At 35.1% G+C, this 23,955-nt stretch overlaps 1 protein-coding gene and 1 non-coding gene across 4 annotated transcripts in view; both read right to left on the bottom strand.

Moving 5' to 3' along the window:
• TLK1 (tousled like kinase 1) overlaps nucleotides 1–23,955 on the bottom strand; it is a 181,177-nt gene that overhangs the window by 18,637 nt on the left and 138,585 nt on the right. For all 3 annotated transcript variants that reach the window (XM_002685281.6, XM_010801927.3, XM_059878099.1), the window contains one exon: nucleotides 10,140–10,206. In XM_002685281.6, coding sequence (XP_002685327.1) covers nucleotides 10,140–10,206 — 67 coding nt within the window. The remainder of the gene's footprint in view (nucleotides 1–10,139; nucleotides 10,207–23,955) is intronic.
• On the bottom strand, nucleotides 12,989–13,060 carry TRNAY-AUA (transfer RNA tyrosine (anticodon AUA)). The gene has a single exon. It is a non-coding gene; the product is annotated as a tRNA-Tyr (tRNA).

Below are 23,955 nucleotides of genomic sequence, written 5' to 3'. Positions count from 1 at the left end.
TAAGAAAAAAAGGTAAGATAATGTTCCAGGGGATTAAATAGTTTCATTATAAGGACAGGAAATAGATTCAAAAGCTTTGCAACAATAAAGTCAAACCATAGTTCAGTTATCTCAATTCAGTTACATAAAGCAGAATAAGAAACTGGCTATATAGGTGTGTCCATAAATATGAAAAAATTCAAATTCAATTATATCACAGAACACAGAAAGAGGTAACTTACTTTTTTCAGATTACTAACATTTGCTGCCTTAACATTTGCTGTTAATTTCTTACACATGTATGAAGCTACTAAACACTTAGTAAACTGGTATAATTTTAAATAATCTGATAAAACAGTGAAATGCTTATTAGAATTGCCAGCAAAAATACTTGTTTCAACTTTTACTTGAAATTGTGGTATGGGGATACTTATTTGAAAAGTGAATTTATAGAAATTCTATTATAAATATATAATTTTGAGACAACTAGATTGTTCACACATAATTACATTTGTTTTATAATTTTTGGTAATCTTCAAATGTTTATACAATGGCAGTAATCAATATTACGAAACAGTTACTAAAGAAAATAAAATACATGTATGTGCCAGTTAAACAAGCTTTTATTCCTCTATAAAACATGCCAAGTATGGGCTTCCCTAGAGGCTTATATGGTAAAGACTCTGCCTGCAATGCAGGAGACCAGTCTGATCCTTGGATCAGGAAGATCCCCTGGAGAAGGGAATGGCTACCCACACCAGTGTTCTTGCCTGGAGAATCCCATGGACAGAGAAGCCTGGCAGGTTCCATGGGGTTACAGAGTCAGATAAGACTGAGCGACTAAGCACACACATACACATGCCCCATAAGATCTTGTAATACAAAAGGACAGGCAAGCTTCATTCAGTCTGAACTGTAAAATTTACAGGAAAAAACCCCCAAATGTCAGGAGGACTAGTTAAAACAGACAGCTGGATCCTAGCTGTTTAAGAGGAAAGGTCAAGGGAAGGAACTATAACTGATTATATGCAGATACACGTAAATCTTCCATAGTCATCAGTAAATATATTTACATATTCCATATTGTAATTCAGTATTTATTCCAGTATCTTGGATCTCAAAACAAACTGACATATTTCTAGGGGAAAGATAATTCAGCAACTCTAAGTACCTTCTCTCAAATCCCACTGAGTAAAAGTATATATTCTGTTACGGATTGAAGGCTTTGTGTTCCTCCCAAATTGTGTATGTCTAAGCCCTAACCCCCCAGTGTGATGGTATTTGGAGAAGGGGACTCTGTAAGTTAAGCGTTAGCTTAGGTAATGAGACTGGAGCCCTCTTGATGAAATCTAGTGGCTTTTTGAGTAGGAAGAAAGAGATCTCTCCTCCCAACCCCACCACCTCTTTGTGGCAGCACAGAGAAAAGTCACATGAGGATGTGAGAAGATGACCATCTACAAACTAGGAAGAAAGCTACAGAAACTAAACCCGAGGCTCCCCTGGTAAAGAATCTGACTGCCAATGCAGGAAACACAGGTTCGACCCCTGATCCAGGAAGATCGCACATGCGGCAGAGCAATTAACCCTATGCGCAGCAATTATTCAGCCTGTGTTCTAAAGCCAAGGAGCCGCAACTACTGGAAGCCTGCATGCCCTAGAGCCCACGAGCCACAACGAGAAGCCACCGCAAGGAGAAGCTCACAAAGCAACAAAGACCCAGCACAGCCAAAAGTAAATGAATGATTAAAGAAAAAAAAGAAACTAAACCCCAAGGGACCTTGATCTTGGATTTCCAGCCTCTAGAACTATGAGAAATAAGTTTCTGTTGTTGGTATTCTGTTACAACAGCCTGAGCCTGTTACTTATTCTCTCCTTATAGAAGGGAATTCCATTATGGAATGGAATCCTCAAACACATGGGAAAGGTAGGTCAAATTACTAAAATAAAAGAGAGGTAGTCCAGAATGGAGATCATGCTTAGTAAGAACACTAAAGTTCAATACTCTAGTCAGCCACTAGCTAAGCAATTTACAGCAGAAAAGGTCTAAGAAGAAACAGCATCTCTGGAAAAGAATTGGTCTCTGTAGGCAATTATGGTGTTGAAGGAACACAAATAAGAAAAGATCCTACTAGAGAGAGGGAGGTAGGTTTGGTAATCACATACAATAAAAGGACATCGTTCTTTCCCGGTTTAGACAAAAAGATATGGCAATAAACCTTAACAGTACATACTACAGCTATTTTAACGGTATTTTAAAATAAGATCTAATATCTGAATTACTTGAATATATATTTTTAAAAACCCAGGTTAGACAAGTATACAATGACCTCAATATTGCCTCATTTAAGTAACCTGCAAAACATAGCACCTTCCAAAATTTTTAACTTTAAAAATTTATATGCAAAGTAAAACCAGTTTGTCCCTCAATAGATATTTAGCATACAAATACTTTCTATTTGTACTCAAGAGTCCCTTCCGGCAACTTAATATCCCCTTGGCTCAACATTCTAAGCTAAAAGTATGCTACAGCAATGTAGAATCTTCGTAAAATGCCAAGTTAAATAAAATGCAGGTTAAAACTGCTAGGCAGACTTGGGGTATTTTTTGAGCATTTCTCTTAATGGCAGTTTTTAAAAGGGCAATTATTTTCTTTTAAAGTAGGGGTGTGTAGGCATTAAACTACAAAACTTACAAGTTATATAGTAATGCATTTTACCAGTAAAGCTAATGCATTTCCTGTAAAAGTTGAACATACTATTGAATAGTTTAAACTTCTTTAGCAAATCTTTAATATATTACATGTTAGCCCCACAAAAACCCCTCAATTTTGAAAAGCTGCCTTTCTATAAAAGATAAGATAGAATTTGAGAATCTGAGAATTTCTGATGTATCATTCTCAGCTTGCCTATAATCCATGTGAGTTGGGAGAAGAAAAGAGTTTGTGTGGTATATTATGAAGATAGTGGAAACAGGGAAAAGCTTATCATTTACAATAGTATATTTGGGAGCACCATAACAACATTAGTCCGTTTGAGAAAACTATTAATAGTTCAGAATGAGGTTTCAACATATTTAATACCAAATTAATTTTAGTAATGTAATGATACAATCAAGTTAGTATCTCCAAGTCCTCAAATAAGTTTTAATTTCATAAAATATTTATAATGTCATTCTGAAAGTCTATCACTAGGAAAGTGAAAGGTGAAATTAACAAAAGGCGCTATTAAAAGCTAACAGAAAGGGCAGTGCAGAAAAGAATTAAGAAAATTATTACCAATTTACTTCAAATTTGTAATTTTTCTCTATTATATTCTTTTATATATCCTACATATGGATATAAGAGACACGAACCATTGGAAATATGAACCAATAAAAAAACTACATTGAACGTATAGAGATCAGTTTTGAAACTACTGCCCGTAATACTCTCTTTGCTCAAGTATGACCGTACAGATGGAGGGAGTAGGGTAGGAAGAGGAAAAAGGACAAATACTGTGAAATTCCTGGTGGGGGACTCTTTCCTAACTATGTATATGATGTCTCTGTCGATCCTGAGTCGCTGAGCTGGATATTACCGAGGGGAACGTACTGGGTCTCCCTCAAGTGTGTTTAACTGGCTTAGATAATTACTTTAGAACTTTAATGTTTTCCTCTCTCTATTTCATTTCCTTCTTTGGTGGGCTGGGGGTCATTCGCCTCTCCTCGATGAATAAACACACACATCAAAAACCCTAAATGGGAGTAAGTGTTAAAATGGACAATGGGATTGTCAGTTCCCCCATTCTATTTAAACAAACCAAACCCTATATTCTCAGCAGCAAATAAATATAACAGTTCAACTGACTGGCAAATTATAAATATCCAGTACACTTCCTGAAAAAGAAATCACAGCTTCTGTATTAAGGGGATGAAATTTCTTGATGTTGAAACTAGCTAAGATGCTGACACCAAACCCTAGCACCTACAGGTACGATGCCTTACTACATTTTCTTCCAGCTTTCTGCCTCCTTTTAACCTTTTGCAGGGTTCTGGTGGATTCCATATTTTTTAAAAGTATGGAAAGGTTTAACATTCTATACAATAATGAGAAGAGCCTAATCTTCTAGACTCTATGTATATGCATATAAACAGCATGGAGTTACAGTTTTTGGCCACTGGCCAAACAACTGCCTTCTCTTTTTTGTGAAATTATGACCTCTAAACTGAATTTACAAACCTGAATAAACTCTGCCCAATGGTTAACATGACTTCTAAGATTCTTTCCAAAATTCAAAGAATACCATTGCTTACACAACTGGATTAATATAAAAATCTACAAACGTGAAATACATTTTATCACTAAATTTTCACTCTGGTAAGTGAACACCATCTATTACCGGGTAAAGATGTGTAACTACAGATGGGGTGAGCCAGAACTATGCTTGCAGGTTCACAAGGAGAGCAGGACGCAGAGTACACACACCAGTAGCTTTCCTATCTACAGCTAGTGACGTGCTCTCTCAGGCATCGCTTTCACAGACTAGCACTCGTTTTTAAACAGAGGCAGAACTATGCACAAGGTGTCAAGTTTAGAATTCCAACACTCTTGGCACTTTTCTTGCCCACACATACCAAGAACTTGGGAACCTCGTATATTCTTTGTGGGCTTAACGGTGACTTTTTCTAGCGTAATGAATGCATTTTCGCTAGACTTCACTGAAAACTACTTCCTACACAAGTAGCGTCTTGTGTATTGTTCTAGAGAAATGTAACATACAATGTGGTTGGCTTTGAGAGAAAATTTTCTTGAATATAGAGGTGCACATGCAGTTTAAGCCCTCTAGCATTAACTATTTTCACATTTTTATTCATACCTAAAGTGACAAGAGGTGTCACATACACAAACGTATTCTTTGTGGTCATACTAAGGATTTGATAAATCAGATGACAATGGTATTCTAGAAAGAAAGACCAAAGGAGATATCAAACTTCAAGAATATTTGGGGATTAATTCACCTAAAACCAATGCCCTGTATTCTCCACTGTTCAAAAGGCTTGCAGACAATCCATTGTCTTCCATTTCAACTAGTTGCATGGTCCACTGTGAAGGAGTGAGAAAAGAGCTGTGTGCTTGTTCTTGACCTGTAAAGATTTCATCATGGAAGATTAATACTGATGCTGCTGCTGCCTGTTACTGGTTGTTTCTCTTTGCAGGTGCCAATATCGGTCAGAGAACAGGATTTCAGTGGCAGAGTTGTTGCTATACTGTTATCTCTTCAGAACGGAGGCACAAGGAGAGATGAATGCCACATCGCAAGGAGCAAAGGAGAAAGAGAGAAAGAAATGGTGTCAGGTGGCATGTTGGATGCGATTTTTGTTTTAGTAGAGATTGAGATGACCGTAATTGTTTAGCTGATTCCTTCGGTCTGCAAAGATACACTTGTGTTGGTGCTGATGGTTCTTGACTAATCCTGTTTCAATTACAAGTTGGTTATGTTTTTCCTAAAAGCTTGTGGTATTTAAATTCAGGGTTTATAACTCTCTCTCTCACACACACACCCCAAAACACATACATTAAAGTCAATCCCTACTACACTATCTAATATTCTATACTGAGACGTCAAATCTTCTATATGCATTCTCTCCAACTAATCAAATATTTTAAATCCAGAAGACCAAAAATTCGAACACTAGAATAAACACCTCCACACGCTGTTCACATCACAAACTTGGGTCAAACAGCAGTGGTGTGATGTAGTTATTGGTCCTGATAACTTTCAAAATTCTTACTTTCTCTTTATTTTGGGGTATTATGATTGGTAATTTATATTTTTAAATAATATTATGACTAGAGAGAATCTATTACAAGGAAGATGGTTTACCAGGGATTTTTTAAAAAGTTGTTTATGTTAGTTTAGTAATAATCCTTGGAAAGCACATCCACATAGTTTTGTTCAATTCTAGAATTAAGATTGGAGTTATACAAACAACCACCTAGTAGAACTCCTCAAATTACAAAGATAAACGACTTTCTCATAACTAGAATTTATCAAGACCGGTATCAAAACAGGATCAACTATAAAAGCTAACTGGTACACAGCTTATTAGTTTTTCTTAAAGCCAGAGATGCCACATGTGGCACAGGTACATTATCGGATTTAGTTGCTCTACCTTAAAGAAACAAAATTTTAAACATAGGAAATTATTCTCATTACAACTATAAGCTTATAAGCGATAATCAAAGAAGTTTATGCATAATGACTAGTAGCAAAAAGTTATTTTGTGTAAGTTTCAGGAGTAATCTGTATAATATACATATATTTGACTATATACTTCCTTTACGTTCTAGTAAATCTTTAGCTGTATAAAGGTAAAATTACACTAGAGAGTATTTACACATTTTACCTCCCAAAACATGCTTTTCCTCTTGACCTTTAAAGATAAATTTATAATGAAAAACAGTGAACCAATTAATAATAAAGAAATATTCTAGTTGATAGAATAGTCACTAACAGGCTACCCAAGGAAAGTAATATATGAGAGAAAGAGAGAAAGAAATACGTGTGTGAAAAATTTAATTGCTCTACTTTATCTGTGATGAAAATAAAACAGTCTATTTCTGGGGGAAAAAAGGAAAGCAAACATTCCTACTACTCTAAGAAAAATGCAAAGCTACAAGGGAATCAATTCTGAATACAGAAGGATCAACCTGCTCTCCATCTACAACTAGAGAATTGTAGGAATAAAGTGTAAGGATACTTCCACTGAAGTAGCAGTGAGAAAAGGTTCAAGTCTTGGCTTTGCTAGTTACTAGCTATATTAATTTAGACAAAGCAAACAGAGAAGAGCTTGGCATTCAAATTTAACATTAATGTTCACTCTAGAATGGTTAAAAATTCAAAGTGTATAAAATGTAATATTATGTAATTCTCCTGAAATGTGGAAATAAATCACTTAGTGAATGAGTGAGCAATAATTTCATAAACTGATAACTAAAACAATATTAATTCTTAATATATTAAAAAAGATGATGCTGAACAATAATTTTCCTAATTTCAGAAGACAGTAAGCCCTTAAGTAAGTTTACATTTACTATTTGGTGGTAACAGGAATGAGAATTTATTTTAGCCATGGACTTACTGCTGAACTCTCATTTGTTACTCTATCACACTAACAGATTCACTGGATTTGGATCATTATGTTTCTAGCCCTACAGAATATGAACTGAACTTTATGATTTACTCAGTGGTAAATACTTTTTCATATTTCGGTTTACCTATTCAGTTATGATGATTATCTTTATAAAATACAATGTATATCATAAATTATCTCAAGAAAAAGTTAACTAGGCCTTCTAGTCTTCTATGTCCAAATGGTATGGGCTTCAGCAATGATGGAAGTTTTTTCCTTTGGTGCCAACAAATTTAATAACTCTATCTAACTTCAAGAGTTTTTACTGAAGGGAGAGTGAAAGTCACCTTTGGTAATACAGGAGGTATACTGGGCTCCACATCTAAACCCTAATCTGATGTAGGTCACATGATTAATTCCTGCACAGGTTACATGGACATCAAATATTTACAGATCAGATCCAGCCTATGGTAGAAACTATATAGTTACATGTCGGGGTATGGTTCATGTTGGCTTAAGACAGAGGTGATGAAGTGTTCAATCTACTTGTGTTTTAGAAACCAGAATGACCTATTTTTAATGACCTACTTTCCAACTATGCTTTAGAATGCCAAATAACTTATTTTTAACACATGTAACTGAATGCCTATTATTCTTAAACTGTACAACTAAAAAAATAATACCCAGTGGAAAGCAGACTACTACTATTCATTTGTACTCTAAGGTGACACTACTTACTCAATTTTGTTCTCTGTATGTACTACTAGCAACTTTCTTCATAATGCATTCATTCTTCTCAACCAAAAAAGTCAGAAGTAAATGTGAGAATTCAAAACATGAGAGTATATTTCAGCATTAATTCATCAATTCTTCCAAAATATTCCATGATGGAGATCAAAGAAAAGTAATGTTGTAAATTGGTTAAGAAGAAGATAAAGTTAGAAATATAAAACTGCTCAGTAAATTTGATAAAAGCTGAAACAATAAAACAGGAAAAGGATTATGGATGGGACAATTATTAGAATGAGTAAATACAAAAATGGAGAAGTCAAACACTGGGAAAAAAGATAATACGGAAGTTAGAATAGAAGGTGTAGTAAACTACAAAAGCTTACAACTGTTTATATAATATCTAGACATTTAAGTATATGTACCTTACTTTATAAAATAGAAATGTTTCAGAGAAATAAAATATTTTCAATGTACCAGGAAAGCTTTAAAATCAACCAACCACCCACCAATCAAAAAATAAAAACAAACCGCCCTCTGAATCCTTTTAAGTATTTTTGTGATACAAACAGCCGATTCCTAATTTAACTACTTTATCATTTCAGATTTTATAACAGGTTTCCATAAGACATGTAAAACTCATCATTAGAAAGAGTAATCTGAAATTTACTATTATGTGTGAAAATTATAATCCTCCAGTTGACTATACACTTTAGCATCCCATTATCATGAAAGGCTGGTCAGAAAATAATTGATAAATCTTTCTTTTTATGGAACATCAAACACAGGTCTCTATCAAAATAGCTTAGGTGGGCAGACAAATACTTGTATGAATTCTGAACTTCAAAATCCCCACTTCCCTTCTATAGTCCCGTTACAACTCCATCAGTTACAAAACAGGTTGAAGTTGTCTACTTATATCAAAGGACAAGAGAAATATCAATAATTACAACAGAACAGAAAACAGAACAAAACAGATCAGAATAAATTCATTTTAGAATTTACTGTTCAAGTAGTTGGGCTGAAACTTTTCTGAACAGGGGCACAGTAAAGAACACTAATACAAATTACATGTATATGTATGTGTCTATATATACACACATATACACAAAAGTGAGGTGAAAGTCGCTCAGTTGTGTCCGACTCTTTGCGACCCCATGGCTCCTCTGTCCATGGAATTCTACAGGCAAGAATACTGGAGTGGGTTGCCATTCCCTTCTCCAATATACAAATATGTATGTATATAAAATATAATTTTTTTCTGTTCCCTGTACCTAAATGGCAGGACTCTGAAGCATGTTGATAGCATTCCAAAAATAAGCACATCTATAATGAGATGGTGGCTGCTACAAGAATGGGTTTCTCTGACATACCTCACCCTACCCCAGGGAGATGACTTGATAGATACTATCTTCAATTAGTTCACTAACTTAGTTTTAGCTATTACTCAGCCTATTTAAACAATGTAAGTAATGTGATAAGCAGACCAGACAATTTAAAAACTGGATCAAAGAAAAAGAATTTTACAGCTGTCAGTAATTTCATTTTGAGGGGGAAAATCTATTATTTCTCTGAAATGGTTTGAATTAAAAATATGAACTAAAAAACAATGAACTGAATATAATTTCAGAGTTTACAAACAAGTACACAGTTTACATTATAAAACTTACTAAAATATAACAATGTTTTTCTGAATTATATCACTTCATATTATTACCGATGATCAGGCTCTTCTAAATTTGCCAATGTATATGTTTTAACTGAAACATTTAATCAGGTATTTGGTAACTTTAAAGTTAAGTCAAAAAAACCTGTTATTAATTTACAATTGTTTCAATTTGTTATGAAATGGACACAACAACATAGAATATTACATTTTATCTTAAAAATAAAGCTTTTTTTTTTTTAAAAAAACAGATAGTATTTAACAGTAATCTTAAAAACCTGGAGTTCTGTCCAGGATCATTCCTCCACTATAGGGACATGGGTTTTTGTTTTTTAACTTTTTGACCACACACGTCATGTGGGATCTTACTCCCCAGACCAGGGATCGAATCAGCATCCCCCTGCATTGAGAAGTCCCAGGGACACGGTATTATCAGCATCTGAAATGTTTGTAAATTACCACAAGGTAAAGGAACGTTATTTTAATGTATTCAACATAAAAATGCAACTTTTATGCCCCTCTTTTATTTTTTGGTCTGAAGTTTTAAATTTGGGTCCTTTTTCTCTGTAAGTTTTGCCTTCTTTAATAAGAAACGGAAAACACAACTTTCCACAACCTCTGGTAAAATGAAATGGCCAGCATATGCTTCACGTACCTTTTTGAGATGTCCTAGTCTAAGTTTGAAAATTTCTTCCTGTTCATGATATTCTGCCAAAGTCAACCTGTCAAAATGAAATTGTAATTCTAGATATTAAGATTAATACTTATTGTTTCTTATTAACAACCAGCAAAATAAAATTAATCAAATAAAAATACTAAAAATGTTGACAAATTTCAGCCCCGAACACATAAGCCTAAAGTGCCTGAAGGTATTCTTCAGAGTATATCTAATACAGATGGAAAAACTGACTGACTTATAAATTCAACAACTATTTAATCAGTACCACGAATTTAGATCCTAAGGATGCAATGAAAAGGACAGTTTCTCAATATACTCTGGTTTGAACTTACACTTCATAGTGGGAGTATAGGGGGTAAGGAAGCAGAAGAGAAACAATTTAGTCCAGAAATGAAACAATCCCAAGTAACAGTACGTGTTATAAAGGGAATCAGAAAGGCTGGTGTGATAATAACTGTCTGTACTACACTAATTTGCACCAAGTTTTAGGGAGATAGTCTTGATCTGAATGTCAAAAGGACAGCCACAAGAGGACCTAGGGGAGTACGTTCTAGACACAGGTTAAAGCAGGTACAAAGACACCAAGATGGAAATAGACTGATACTGAGAAGAGGAAAAAAAAAAAACACAAGTATCAGAATATAGTCAAAGAGGCTGTCAGCAAAAGAGATAAAGCAGGGGCACAGCATCTAAAAGCAGGATGGATTTTAGACCAAGAAATGAATTTCATTTTACTTTAAGAGTACTGGGAAATCACTGCAAAGGTAATTGGTCCAATTTGGGCACTGGTTTAAGAAAGAAAGAAATGAAGACATTTTTCTCTTCTCTGCTTCCATGTGCTAGTGAATAAGTGAGACAGGGCTGCCAAAACCCACCAAATTATTAATAAATACAAACATATACACACGTGAGAGTACTTTATGGTTGTGGTATTATTAATTTCAAATATTCTTCTGTAAATTAGAAAAAATCACTGCAGCTGACCCTTGAATAACAAGGGTTTGAACTGCACAGGTCCACATACATGAAGATTTTTAAAATAAACACGTATTACAGTACACTACATAGTCTGGAGTTGGTTGACTCTGTGGAGGTGGAACTGCAGATACAGAGGTCAGCTGTGAAGTTATATGCAAATTTTCAACTGTAGGGAGGGTTAGAGTCCCAAACCCTCATGTTGTTTAGGGTTCAACTGTAGTTTAATGTATGTAGAACTTTAGTAGGATATGTACCTATTATAATATTTCATAAGAAAACATGATTCTGTATCAATAAAGTGAAAGAGGAAAACACACACACACACAGACACCCCCCCCACAACAAAACAACTTCCATTCATACCCATTACTGAAAGAACTGCTTTTATCTATCATATTTAGGCCCTTGTTTACTTATGTATTCTGGGTTTATTTGGTTAAGCTCCAAACCCCAAGGACAACTTATTTATGCTTGGTTTATATCCCTCAGCAACATTCAGTATAAATGCTATTTCCCTTAAGCTAGATGGTAATTAAAATATTAATATCATAGAAAGGGCATTCAAATGAAATAATCAAAAACCTCCAAGAAATTCAGTTAGTATTCCACTAGAAATATCTTAAGAGTAAAAAACAAACATTTAAAATTAACTCTCTCTACCCAGTCTTAGGTTAACATAACCATTGGATTTTATTATACTGAATATAGCAATATAGTTCCAGCAATTGCCTAACATAAATTTAGAGAACTAAACACTGCACTGTGAATGTGAAACATGTATGCAGATGCAATGAAACAAGAAGAGGGAAACATGGTATTTTTTTAAAAAAGAGGTTTGGAAACTAAAGCTGATAATATCTCAACTAGTTCACTAAAATAAAGCCATAGGAATTTTGGCAAATAGTTTCTGGATATGCATATATGCCATCAATGGAAATTACCTGTATAACAATATAGTAATTTACTACTCTTAAAATAAGGTTTTAGGCCCACCAGTAGACCATAGGATGGGCTCAGAACTAATTTTTTTAAATATGTAAATATTTTCTTTGTTTCTGTATAGGAATAAAATACAGTTCTATACTTTGGTTTTTATTGAGTTAAAATGCAGCTAAATTTACTATTCATAAGGTAAAATTAGTATGGCTAAAATTTAGTTTACTAAAATTTTTGACTGTCTTAAGTTGGCAGTAGTTTTCAATAGCTATTGTTCTTCTGAGTTAATAATAAATCAGTGTCAATTAGTTCCATGGTATCTTAGTCTGTTGAATACTGCATGGTATACATTTTATAATGTAATACATATTGGCTATTAACTAGCATTCAGTTCCAGTTGTTAATATGTTTGTGTTGTGGCTCAAATATACATCATCTACATACCTTTAATAAAAGCAAATACACACAAATAGTCCCTTCCCTAAATTTACTTAGTATAATGATACCTCATTGATTTCAAAAGCTTTGACCCCAGAGCATTATTTTATAGGTCTAATCCTAATATGAAACACATGCAATTCTCAGTAAAGATTAATGGTAACTTTCGGCAGCAACAGAACTTTGCTTTCTTTACTGCATTTGATTACTACCACTATAAAGCTCCAAATAAACAGCAAAATATATACATACTAATTTCTCTCTGCTGGGTTTGAAGCATCAATAAACAAATGTACAGATAGTACTAAATACTAGGCTACTGACTTTCTTGGACAGTGAAAGTGAAAGAAAGTCGCTCAGTCGTGTCCAACTCTTTGCGGCCCCATGGACTGTAGCCTACCAGGCTCTTCCGTCCATGGGATTTTCCAGACAAGGATACTGGAGTGGGTTGCCATTTCCTTCTCCAGGAGATCTTCCCAACCCAGGGATTGAACCCAGGTCTCCTGCATTATAGGCAGACGCTTTACCATCTGAGCCACCAGGGAAGTTCTTGGACAGTAATTCTTACCATTTTATGATCATGGTATCCAATTTCACATATACGTAACTTTGCGGTTCAAACAGCAGTTTAAGAATTCCTATTCCTGTCTCACAAAATAGAATGCAAACCACCAAACAGCAAAAGACATTTCTTACATTTCTTTGCACTTCCTTATCAGAAAGCACCTGACATATATTAGCACTTTAGAAATTGAAAAGTGAAGTTGCTCAGTTGTGTCCGACTCTTTGCGACCCCATGGGCCATTTAGCACTTTAGATATCTGCTATTTATTTCCACTGAAAAATACTTATAGATTAAATTTATTTAGATAAAATTAATTGGATCTTACTTAAAGAAATTGGATTTTATTTTATATATGGAAAGAGGTAAGCTAGGAAAATACTAATTTTGATGACTTTTAATTGCCACATCAATTAATTTTATGATGTGCTTTTTAAGATGCTTAAAAAACATCCACCCTCTTAAGCAAGTCAATTGCTTAAATTACTTAGCAAATCTCTTGTTCACAGAATGCAAAGTCCAATTTCTCCCTTTATGAATCATATCTCATATTATAGATTGAATATTAACTTTATTACACATTTATGTATATATATTTAGGAGAAGCTAAAAATCATAAAAACTGTTCAGGAGGTTAACACAAAATTATTCAAAAAGCCAAGAAATTTAAAACTCAAACATAAAACTTAACCACTGATAACCTTTCACAGTGAGTATGAATGAATAAAGAAAGCTGAGTGCTGAACAATTGATGCTTTTGAATTGTGGAGTTTGAGAAGATTCTTGAGAGTCCCTTGCACTGCAAGGAGATCCAACCAGTCCATCCTAAAGGAGATCAGCCCTGAGTGTTCACTGGAAGGACTGATGTTGAAGCTGAAACTCCAATACTTTGGCCACCTCATGAGAAGAGCTGACTCATTTGAAAAGATCCTGATGCTAGGAAGAAAGATTGAGGGCAGGAGGAGAAGGGGATAACAGAAGATGAGATGGTTGGATGGCATCACCAACTCAATGGACACGAGTTTGGGTGAACTCCAGGAGTTGGTGATGGATAGGGAGGCCTGGTGTGCCATGGTTCATGGGGTTGCAAAGAGTCGGACACGACTGAGTGACTGAATTGAACTGAATGAATGAATGAGAATTTTATTTTTAATTCAAAAATTGTTTTCCAAGAGTTTAATAGAAATGTAGGGTATCTGCAGAAAACAGAGATTACTCATTTCAAAGAAACTGATATCCAATTTTTTAAGGGTATTCTGTTTAAGCTGGAAACTAATCTGAAGTCTCAGAGTTAAGGAATACAAGATCTGGTAAACAGAATGTTAAAGGCACTTAAGAAAAAAAATATCAAGCCGGTTTTTGGGCACAATTTAGCAAACCTTTACAGAATACTGAACTAAGTCACACATTGAGGAGTAGACTTTTTTAAATGAGGGAGGAAATAGATGAGACTACTCTGCCTTTGAAGAGCCCTAAAAAGACACTAGAAATAGAAAAAAAAAATGTCCTTAACATGGTAAAGGGCATTTATTTAAAAAACCATAACTAACATCATACTCAATGGTGAAAGAGTAAAAACTTTCCCCTTAAGGCCAGGAACAATTTTCACCCCTGCTGTTCAATATTGTACTGGAAGTCCTCTCAGAGGATTTAAAAAAAAAAAAAACACTGAAATTGGAAAGGAAGAAGTAAAACTATTTCTAGTCACAGATGACTTAACTCTACATGTAGAAAATCTCTAAAAATGAACAAGAGCTAAAAAGTTCAGCAAAGTTGCAAGGCATGAGATCGACACACAAAAATCAAATGTGTTTGTATACATCAGCAATGAACAATGTAAAAACAATACTAAGAATACAATTCAATTAATAATAGAACTGAAAACAGTAATATACATAGGATCAAGTTACTCAGGAAGTGACTTGGATGCTAAAAACTACAAAATATAGCTGAAGAAATGAAAGCATACTAATTAAATGAAAGAACATCAGTGCTCATGTCCTTAAGATTAGCAGACTCACTATTGTTAAGAGGGCAATTCTTCCCCAAAGTGACCCACAGACCCAACATAATCCTGATCAAAATTATCAACGATTTTGCTGAAACAGGAAAGCTGATTCTTTAGTAAAATGCAATGTGCAAGGGTCCTCAAATAAACAAAACAATATTGAAAAAGAAGGACTCATACTTCCTATTTAAAAAATTAATACAGTTATGGTTATCAAAAGAGTGTGGTACTGCCTTAAGGACAGACATCTACTGTATGATTCTCTTTAATGCACTATCCAGAAGAGGCAAATACATAGAGAAAGGAGATTATTTGTTACCAGGAGGATGCAGGGAGGCAGGAATGGGGAGTGATTAATTAACGGGCATTAGGTGTTCTGGATGAATAAAATGTTCCAAAACTAAAGGGAGGTCTTGGCTGCACAACACTGCACAGCACTGTGAATGCACCAAGTGCCACTGAACTGTATGCTTTTCAATGGCTAACTGTATGTTATGCAAATTTAACCTAATTTTTTTTCTTTTTAAGTACCACTGGGAAAAAGAAATGGGGGAATATGGGAAGGATGAAACTAGTTTCCTCTGAAGAGCCCAGGATTCAATATACAAAAAAAAAAAAAAGAGGACTAATGACTTATGCCAAGTGCTGGTATGATGTGTAGAATAATGGCCTCATAAAGATGTCTACATCCTAATTCCTGGAGATGTGAGTATGCTAAGTTACACAGCAAAGGAGAATTAAAGTAGCAGATGGAATTAAAGCTGTTAATTAGCTTACTTTAAAATAGGGATTTATTCTGGATTACCCTTTGTGGACGCAATGTAATCACAAGAAGCCTTAAAATGCGAGGAGATGGGCAAAGGTGTTGGAATCACAGTGACATGACACGACAAGGGCTTGACTTGCTTCTGCTGGCTTGCAGTTGGAAGGGGATCATGAACCAAGGAATGTGGACAGGCTCTAGAAGCTGGAAAAAGCAAGGATTGTTTTCTAGAGCCACCATGAGTAATGCACCCCTGACAATACCCTGATTTTAGCCCAGTGAGATCCATTTTGGATTTGTGATCTCCAAAAATATAAGATAATAAATTTGTGTTGTTTTAACTCACTGAATTTGTGGCAATTTGTTACAGCAGCAGTATGAAATTACTATAGATCCTGGTACCTAGAAAGGGGATATTTCCATAACAAATACCTAAAAATATACAAGTGACTTTGGAAGTGGGCAGTGAGCTTGGAAGTGGGCAGTGAGCAAGAGGCTAGGAGAATTCAGAGGAGCATGATTTTAAAATAACCTTAGGCTGCCTTGAATAGGCTATTAGCAGAAATATGAATATTAACAACTCTGCCAAGTGAGGATTCGAGGAATTCCACAAGGAACACAGTGTGGAAAACCTATTGCCTTAAGAGAACACCTAAATTGTCATGAATGGATCATCTGGTAGATAGGAGAGGTGCAACTGGTGAAAACTCAGAAGGAAATGAAAAATATGTTATAGAAAACTGGAGGAATCCTTGTTACAATGGAAGAAAGCTTAGCAAAACTGTATCCTGTAGTTATACAGAAAGCCAAGTATGTAAGAAATGAACTCTGCAGATTTCCAAACAGTGTTCAAAGTCTGGACTGGTTTCTTCTCACTGTTTACACTAAAATGTGAGGAAAGATAAATCAAAGGTAAGAAATAAGAAATGTTCAACCAAAAATTTAATGGGTTTAATCCAACCAAGATTTAATGGTTTAAGAAATTTTCATTTTATTCAGAGTGCAAAATACACCAAAATTGAGATTCATGGTCAAAGCTCCTCTTAAAACGGAAGGTGTAGTTGAACAACCTTTTGCTAATATTCCAGAGAAGCCAGAGTATTCCTCACATAAAGTCTTTAAAAAGATGAAGTGTGTGACTCACAGATCCCTTCAGCCTTCTTAGCAGAAGTCAAAAATAGTGATAAAATTATCTAGGGAAAAAAAAAAAAAAAAAACCTGGAGGAGCCCCTTGTCTAATGGAATGAATGCTTGTGTCACACATGAGAGACCCACAAGATTCTTGAGAACTTTATACCAACAAAAACACTGCCAGCTTGGATTTTAAGGGACACAGACAGCACAAAGTGAAAGGCTGTCAAAGAGTCAAAACTCTACAAACAAGAAACTGGTTGTAAAGCTACTCAGCAGCAAATACATGCTAACCTTCACGAAAAAGAAATCTTTATAAAAAAATGGACAGAAGCTTGAAAAGTCACAAGCTACAGAAAAATTATTACCAGATCTTGAAACCTGAGTTTGCCTGGATGGATTCTGAAACTGCCAGGATCAGTGACACCTTTAATCTTTTTCTGTTTGAAAGGAAATGTCTATAACTCTTATCCTATGGCTGTCCCCATCACTGTATTTTGGAAAGAGGTAGTAACTTGTCTCTTGATGTTCACAGGTTCATAGGTTAAGAGGAATTATTTTCAGGGCATATTATACAAAAGTCTCACTCATAATTTATTTAGGTAACAAAATTTAGAATCTCTAAGTTGATGAGATTTAGGTAAGGTTTTTTAACGTGGAGTTAAGGCTATAATGAGGTTGACAAGACTTTGCAGATAGGATAAATGAATTTTGCATGTGGGAAAGAAGTGAATCTTAGGTCAGAGGGGAGGCTGTGTAGGTAGAATAATGACTTTCCAAAAATGCCACATTTTAATCCTCAGGACTTATGAATGTGCTCAACAGAAAGGATAAAATGGGATTAATATCACTAATTAGCTGACCTTAAAATACAGTGATTATCTTGGATGATACAGCTATGAGTACACAGTGTAAAGAAAAACAACTTTTATCGGAAGGAAACTGGGAAAAGGCACGTAAGTGGTAATATCTGAACCGGTTTAACAGAAGCAACAGAAAGCAGCCAGGAGGAAGAAACAGGGCACACAAGGACATGGTGACCCATAAACACAGCATGTAGACATGCAAGCCAAAAGAAAACTGGATGTATACTGCAGATTAAGGAAATTATCTTTTATCGGTTGCTTGCTAAGAGTTTAGACAGATCGATGCTGAATTTTACCTATTATTTTTTATTTTGGAATCTATTAAGATAACCATATAATCTTTCTCTTCATGTGAAAATTACACTGATTTTTCTTATTTTAAACCAAGCTATCATACCTAAAATAAATCCAAACTGGTCTTGATAAATTCTCATTTTTATGTATTATATGTGGGGTTGCTAATATTTTATTTAATATTTTTGCATTTACTTTATAAATGATATTAGACTATCATTTATCAATAGGGCTTCCCTGGCAGCTCAGTGGTAATAGATCTGCCTGCTAAAGCAAGAGGTATGGGTTCGATTCCTGGGTCAGGAAGATACTCTGGAGAAGGAAATGGCAATCCACTCCAGTATTTTTGCCTGGGAAATCCCATGGACAGAGAAGCTTGGCAGGCTACAGTCCATGGGGTTGCAGAAGAGTTGGACACAACTTAGGCTTCAGCAATATGTGAACCGTGAACTTCGAGATGTTCAAGCTGGTTTTAGGAAAGGCAGAGGAACCAGACATCAAATTGTCAACATCTGCTGGATCATCGAAAAAGCAAGAGGGTTCCAGAAAAACATCTATTTCTGCTTTATTGACTATGCCAAAGCCTTTGACTGTGTGGATCCCAATAAACTGTGGAAAATTCTGAAAGAGATGGGAATACAAGGCCTGACTTGCCTCTTGAGAAACCTATATGCAAGTCAGGAAGCAACAGTTAGAACTGGACATGGAACAACAGACTGGTTGCAAACAGGAAAAGGAGTACGTCAAGGCTGTATATTGTCACCCTGCTTATTTAATTTATATGCAGAGTACATCATGAGAAACGCTGGGCTGGAGGAAGCACATGCTGGAATCAAGATTGCTTGGAGAAATATGAACAACCTTAAGATATGCAGATGACACCACCCTTATGGCAGAAAAGTGAAGAAGAATTAAAGAGCCTCTTGATGAAAGTGAAAGTGGAGAGTGAAAAAGTTGCCTTAAAGCTCAACATACAGAAAACTAAGATCATGGCATCTGGTCCCATCACTTCATGGCAAATAGATAGGGAAACAGTGGAAAACAGTGGCTGATTTTATTTTTGGGGGCTCCAAAATCACTACAGATGGTGACTGCAGCCATGAAATTAAAAGACGCTTGCTCCTTGTAAGGAAAGTTATGACCAACCTAGACAGCATATTAAAAAGCAGAGACATTGCTTTACCAACAAAGATCCATCTAGTCAAGGCTATGGTTTTTCCAGTAGTCATGTACAGATGTGAGAGTTTTACTATAAAGAAAGCTGAGGGCCAAAGAATTGATGCTTTTGAACTGTGGTGCTGGAGAAGACTCTTGAGAGTCCCTTGAACTGCAAGGAGATCCAACCAGTCCATCCTAAAGGAGATCAGTCCTGGGTGTTCATTGGAAGGACTGATGCTAAAGCTGAAACTCCAATACTTTGGCCACCTGATGCGAAGAGCTGACTCACTGGAAAAGACCATGATGCTCGGAAAGACTGAGGACAGGGGAAGGGGGCGACAGAGGATGAGATGGTTGGATGGCATCACCAACTCAGTGGACATGGGTTTGAGTAGACTCTGGGAGTTGGTGATGGATAGGGAGGCCTGGCATGCTGCGATTCATGGGGTCGCAAAGAGTCGGACACTGATGAACAACTGAACTGAACTGAACTAGCCACTAAACAACACCATGACAAATTAGGCTATAACTTTCCTTTCCGGTATGGTCTTTCTTGAATTTCAACACAACTGCTGGCCTAAAATTAAGTTGAAAGTATTTCTCCCTTAGCTGTTCTTCAAAAGGTTTTGAAAGACTGGCACTATTTCTTCCTTAAATGGCTAGTGGAATTCATAGATGAAATCATCTGTACCTGAGTTTTTTATGATCAAAGATTTTAATTATAGATTCAATTTTTTTAACGTTACAGAACTATCTGATTTTGTTTGTTCTAGTGTCAATTTTGGTAACTTGTATTTTTCTAGAAATTTATCCATTTCACAAAAATTTTAAATTCAAGTCATTTATAATATTTTTTTCTTTAAGTATGTGTACATTCTATAATAACATTGTTTCTTTCATTCCTGATGATGATTCTTTTCTCTCTTTCTTGTTTTCAATTTTATTAGTCCTTCCTCACCCACATAAAACCCATAGACATCCCTTTTGGACTGGCTGATGCTCTGTATTTTATGATTATTTCCTGTATCAAAATTTCTGCTCTTATTTTTCTCTTCCTCCTTTTCTTGGTTAATTCTGCTCATTCTCTGATAAAAGTTTTACCTCAATAATTTTTGCCATGTAGCACTTTCACCATCATTCATCTAAAAATATCTTCTCATTTCCGATGAGACTTTTGCACTATCTTTGTTTCTGATTTCTAGTTTAATTCCACTGTGATGAGAGAACATATTTTATATGATTTCAATCCATTAAGTTTCACCCATGAGTCCTATCTAACATTTAAAGGAAGAAACAATGTCAGTCTTACATAAAACTCTTTCAATCCTTTGAACTTTGCTTAGACCTGTTCTACGACTCGACAAGGTCAATTTTTATAAAAGTCCATTTTTAAAAAGAACATATATTCTATAAATGTTAGGGGGTAACATGCTCATTAAGTCAAGCCTGTCAATCCCACTGAAATTTTCTATACTCATGCTGTGTTTCTATTTTATATTGTTTTATTTTTATCTATATGTTCTATTACTAAAAAATGTATGTGTTGAATTCTCCCATTATAATTTGTGTATATGTCCATATATCCTTAAAATACTGTCAATTTTTTATCTTGAGGGCATGTTGTTATGCATACAAATTTAGAATTATTGTATGTTTTGGTGATTTTAAACTTTTATAGTTATGAAATAATCACTATTTCTTATAATTTTTTGGTTTAAATTTTACTGTATCTGCTATAAATATGGTTTTCTTTCAATTGCCATCTGTCTAGAATGTTTTTTCCCTTAATTTTTACATTTAATATTTTTTTCTTTTGGTGGCCCCCTTTTTTTTTTTGCTGTGCCTCATGGCCTGTCAGATCTTAGTTCCCTAATCACCTAACCAGGGATCAAAACTGCATTCCCTGCAGTGGAAGCAGAGTCTAAACCACTGGAAGTCCCCCTGTTTGGCCGCTTTTGAGAATTTTTTCTCTTTTCCTTGATTTTCTGAAATTTCATTATGATGTGTTTGAGTACTTCTTTTTATTCATCCTACTTGGAATTCTCTGGCCTTCATGAATCTATAGACTGATCTTGCTCATTTATTTAAAATATTCTCAGTTACCTAATCTCCAAATATTGCTTCTGCTCCATTTAAGGTCATTTTCTACAGAGTCATCTGACTCGTCAATAGTAGTAATTTAAGTTAGAAGACAGTAAGATTCTATCTTCAAATAACCACCAACCTAAAAGCAGTAAAAATATTTCAAGAATGAAGGCAAAAGAGTTATTTTCAGACCAACCAAAACTGAGAGACATCACTACCAATAGACCCACACTAAAAGGAAATTACTAAAGGGTATTCTTAGGCAAAAAGATCTCACTAGAGGTAAAAATCAGAGATCCAGGATCAATGAAACAAAGGGAGAAAAATCAAATCAATAAAATTAGAAACGAAAATGGAGAGATCACAACAGACAACACAGAAATACAAAGGATCATAAGAGACTACTATCAACAATTATATGCCAATAAAATGGACAACGTGGAAGAAATGGACAAATTCTTAGAAAAGTACAACTTTCCAAAACTGAACCAGGAAGAAATAGAAAATCTTAACAGACCCATCACAAGCATGGAAATTGAAACTGTAATCAAAAATCTTCCAGCAAACAAAAGCCCAGGTCCAGACGGCTTCACAGCTGAATTCTACCAAAAATTTAGAGAAGAGCTAACACCTATCCTGCTCAAACTCTTCCAGAAAATTGCAGAGGAAGGTAAACTTCCAAACTCATTCTATGAGGCCACCATCACCCTAATACCAAAACCTGACAAAGATCCCACAAAAAAAAGAAAACTACAGGCCAATATCACTGATGAACATAGATGCAAAAATCCTTAACAAAATTCTAGCAATCAGAATCCAACAACACATTAAAAAGATCATACACCATGACCAAGTGGGCTTTATCCCAGGGATGCAAGGATTCTTCAATATCTGCAAATCAATCAATGTAATACACCACATTAACAAATTGAAAAATAAAAACCATATGATTATCTCAATAGATGCAGAGAAAGCCTTTGACAAAATTCAACACCCATTTATGATAAAAACTCTCCAGAAAGCAGGAATAGAAGGAACATACCTCAACATAATAAAAGCTATATATGACAAACCCACAGCAAACATTATCCTCAATGGTGAAAAATTGAAAGCATTTCCTCTAAAGTCAGGAACAAGACAAGGGTGCCCACTTTCACCATTACTATTCAACATAGTTTTGGCAGTTTTGGCCACAGCAATCAGAGCAGAAAAAGAAATAAAAGGAATCCAAATTGGAAAAGAAGAAGTAAAACTCTCACTATTTGCAGATGACATGATCCTCTACATAGAAAACCTAAAGACTCCACCAGAAAATTACTAGAACTAATCAATGATTATAGTAAAGTTGCAGGATATAAAATCAACACACAGAAATCCCTTGCATTCCTATACACTAATAATGAGAAAACAGAAAGAGAAATTAAGGAAACAATTCCATTCACCATTGCAACGGAAAGAATAAAATACTTGGGAATATATCTACCTAAAGAAACTAAAGACCTATATATAGAAAACTATAAAACACTGGTGAAAGAAATCAAAGAGGACACTAATAGATGGAGAAATATACCATGTTCATGGATTGGAAGAATCAATATAGTGAAAATGAGTATACTACCCAAAGCAATTTATAGATTCAATGCAATCCCTATCAAGCTACCAACAGTATTCTTCACAGAGCTAGAACAAATAATTTCACAATTTGTACGGAAATACAAAAAACCTCGAATAGCCAAAGCGATCCTGAGAAAGAAGAATGGAACTGGAGGAATCAACCTACCTGACTTCAGGTTCTATTACAAAGCCACAGTTATCAAGACAGTATGGTACTGGCACAAAGACAGAAATATAGATCAATGGAACAAAACAGAAAGCCCAGAGATAAATCCACGCACATATGGACACCTTATCTTTGACAAAGGAGGCAAGAATATACAATGGATTAAAGACAATCTCTTTAACAAGTGGTGCTGGGAAATCTGGTCAACCACTTGTAAAAGAATGAAACTAGAACACTTTCTAACACCATACACAAAAATAAACTCAAAATGGATTAAAGATCTAAATGTAAGACCAGAAACTATAAAACTCTAGAGGAGAACATAGGCAAAACACTCTCTGACATACATCACAGCAGGATCCTCTATGACCCACCTCCCAGAATATTGGAAATAAAAGCAAAAATAAACAAATGGGACCTAATTAACCTTAAAAGCTTCTGCACATCAAAGGAAACTATTAGCAAGGTGAAAAGACAGCCTTCAGAATGGGAGAAAATAATAGCAAATGAAGCAACTGACAAACAACTAATCTCAAAAATATACAAGCAACTCCTACAGCTCAACTCCAGAAAAATAAATGACCCAATCAAAAAATGGGCCAAAGAACTAAATAGACATTTCTCCAAAGAAGACATACAGATGGCTAACAAACACATGAAAAGATGCTCAACATCACTCATTATCAGAGAAATGCAAATCAAAACCACAATGAGGTACCATTTCACACCAGTCAGAATGGCTGCGATCCAAAAGTCTACAAATAATAAATGCTGGAGAGGGTGTGGAGAAAAG

The sequence above is a fragment of the Bos taurus genome, chromosome 2, assembly GCF_002263795.3.
Source record: "Bos taurus isolate L1 Dominette 01449 registration number 42190680 breed Hereford chromosome 2, ARS-UCD2.0, whole genome shotgun sequence".
Lineage (NCBI taxonomy): Eukaryota > Metazoa > Chordata > Mammalia > Artiodactyla > Bovidae > Bos > Bos taurus.
Note: the sequence above shows the minus strand (reverse complement) of the source record. Positions and strands in the feature narration are given on the sequence as shown.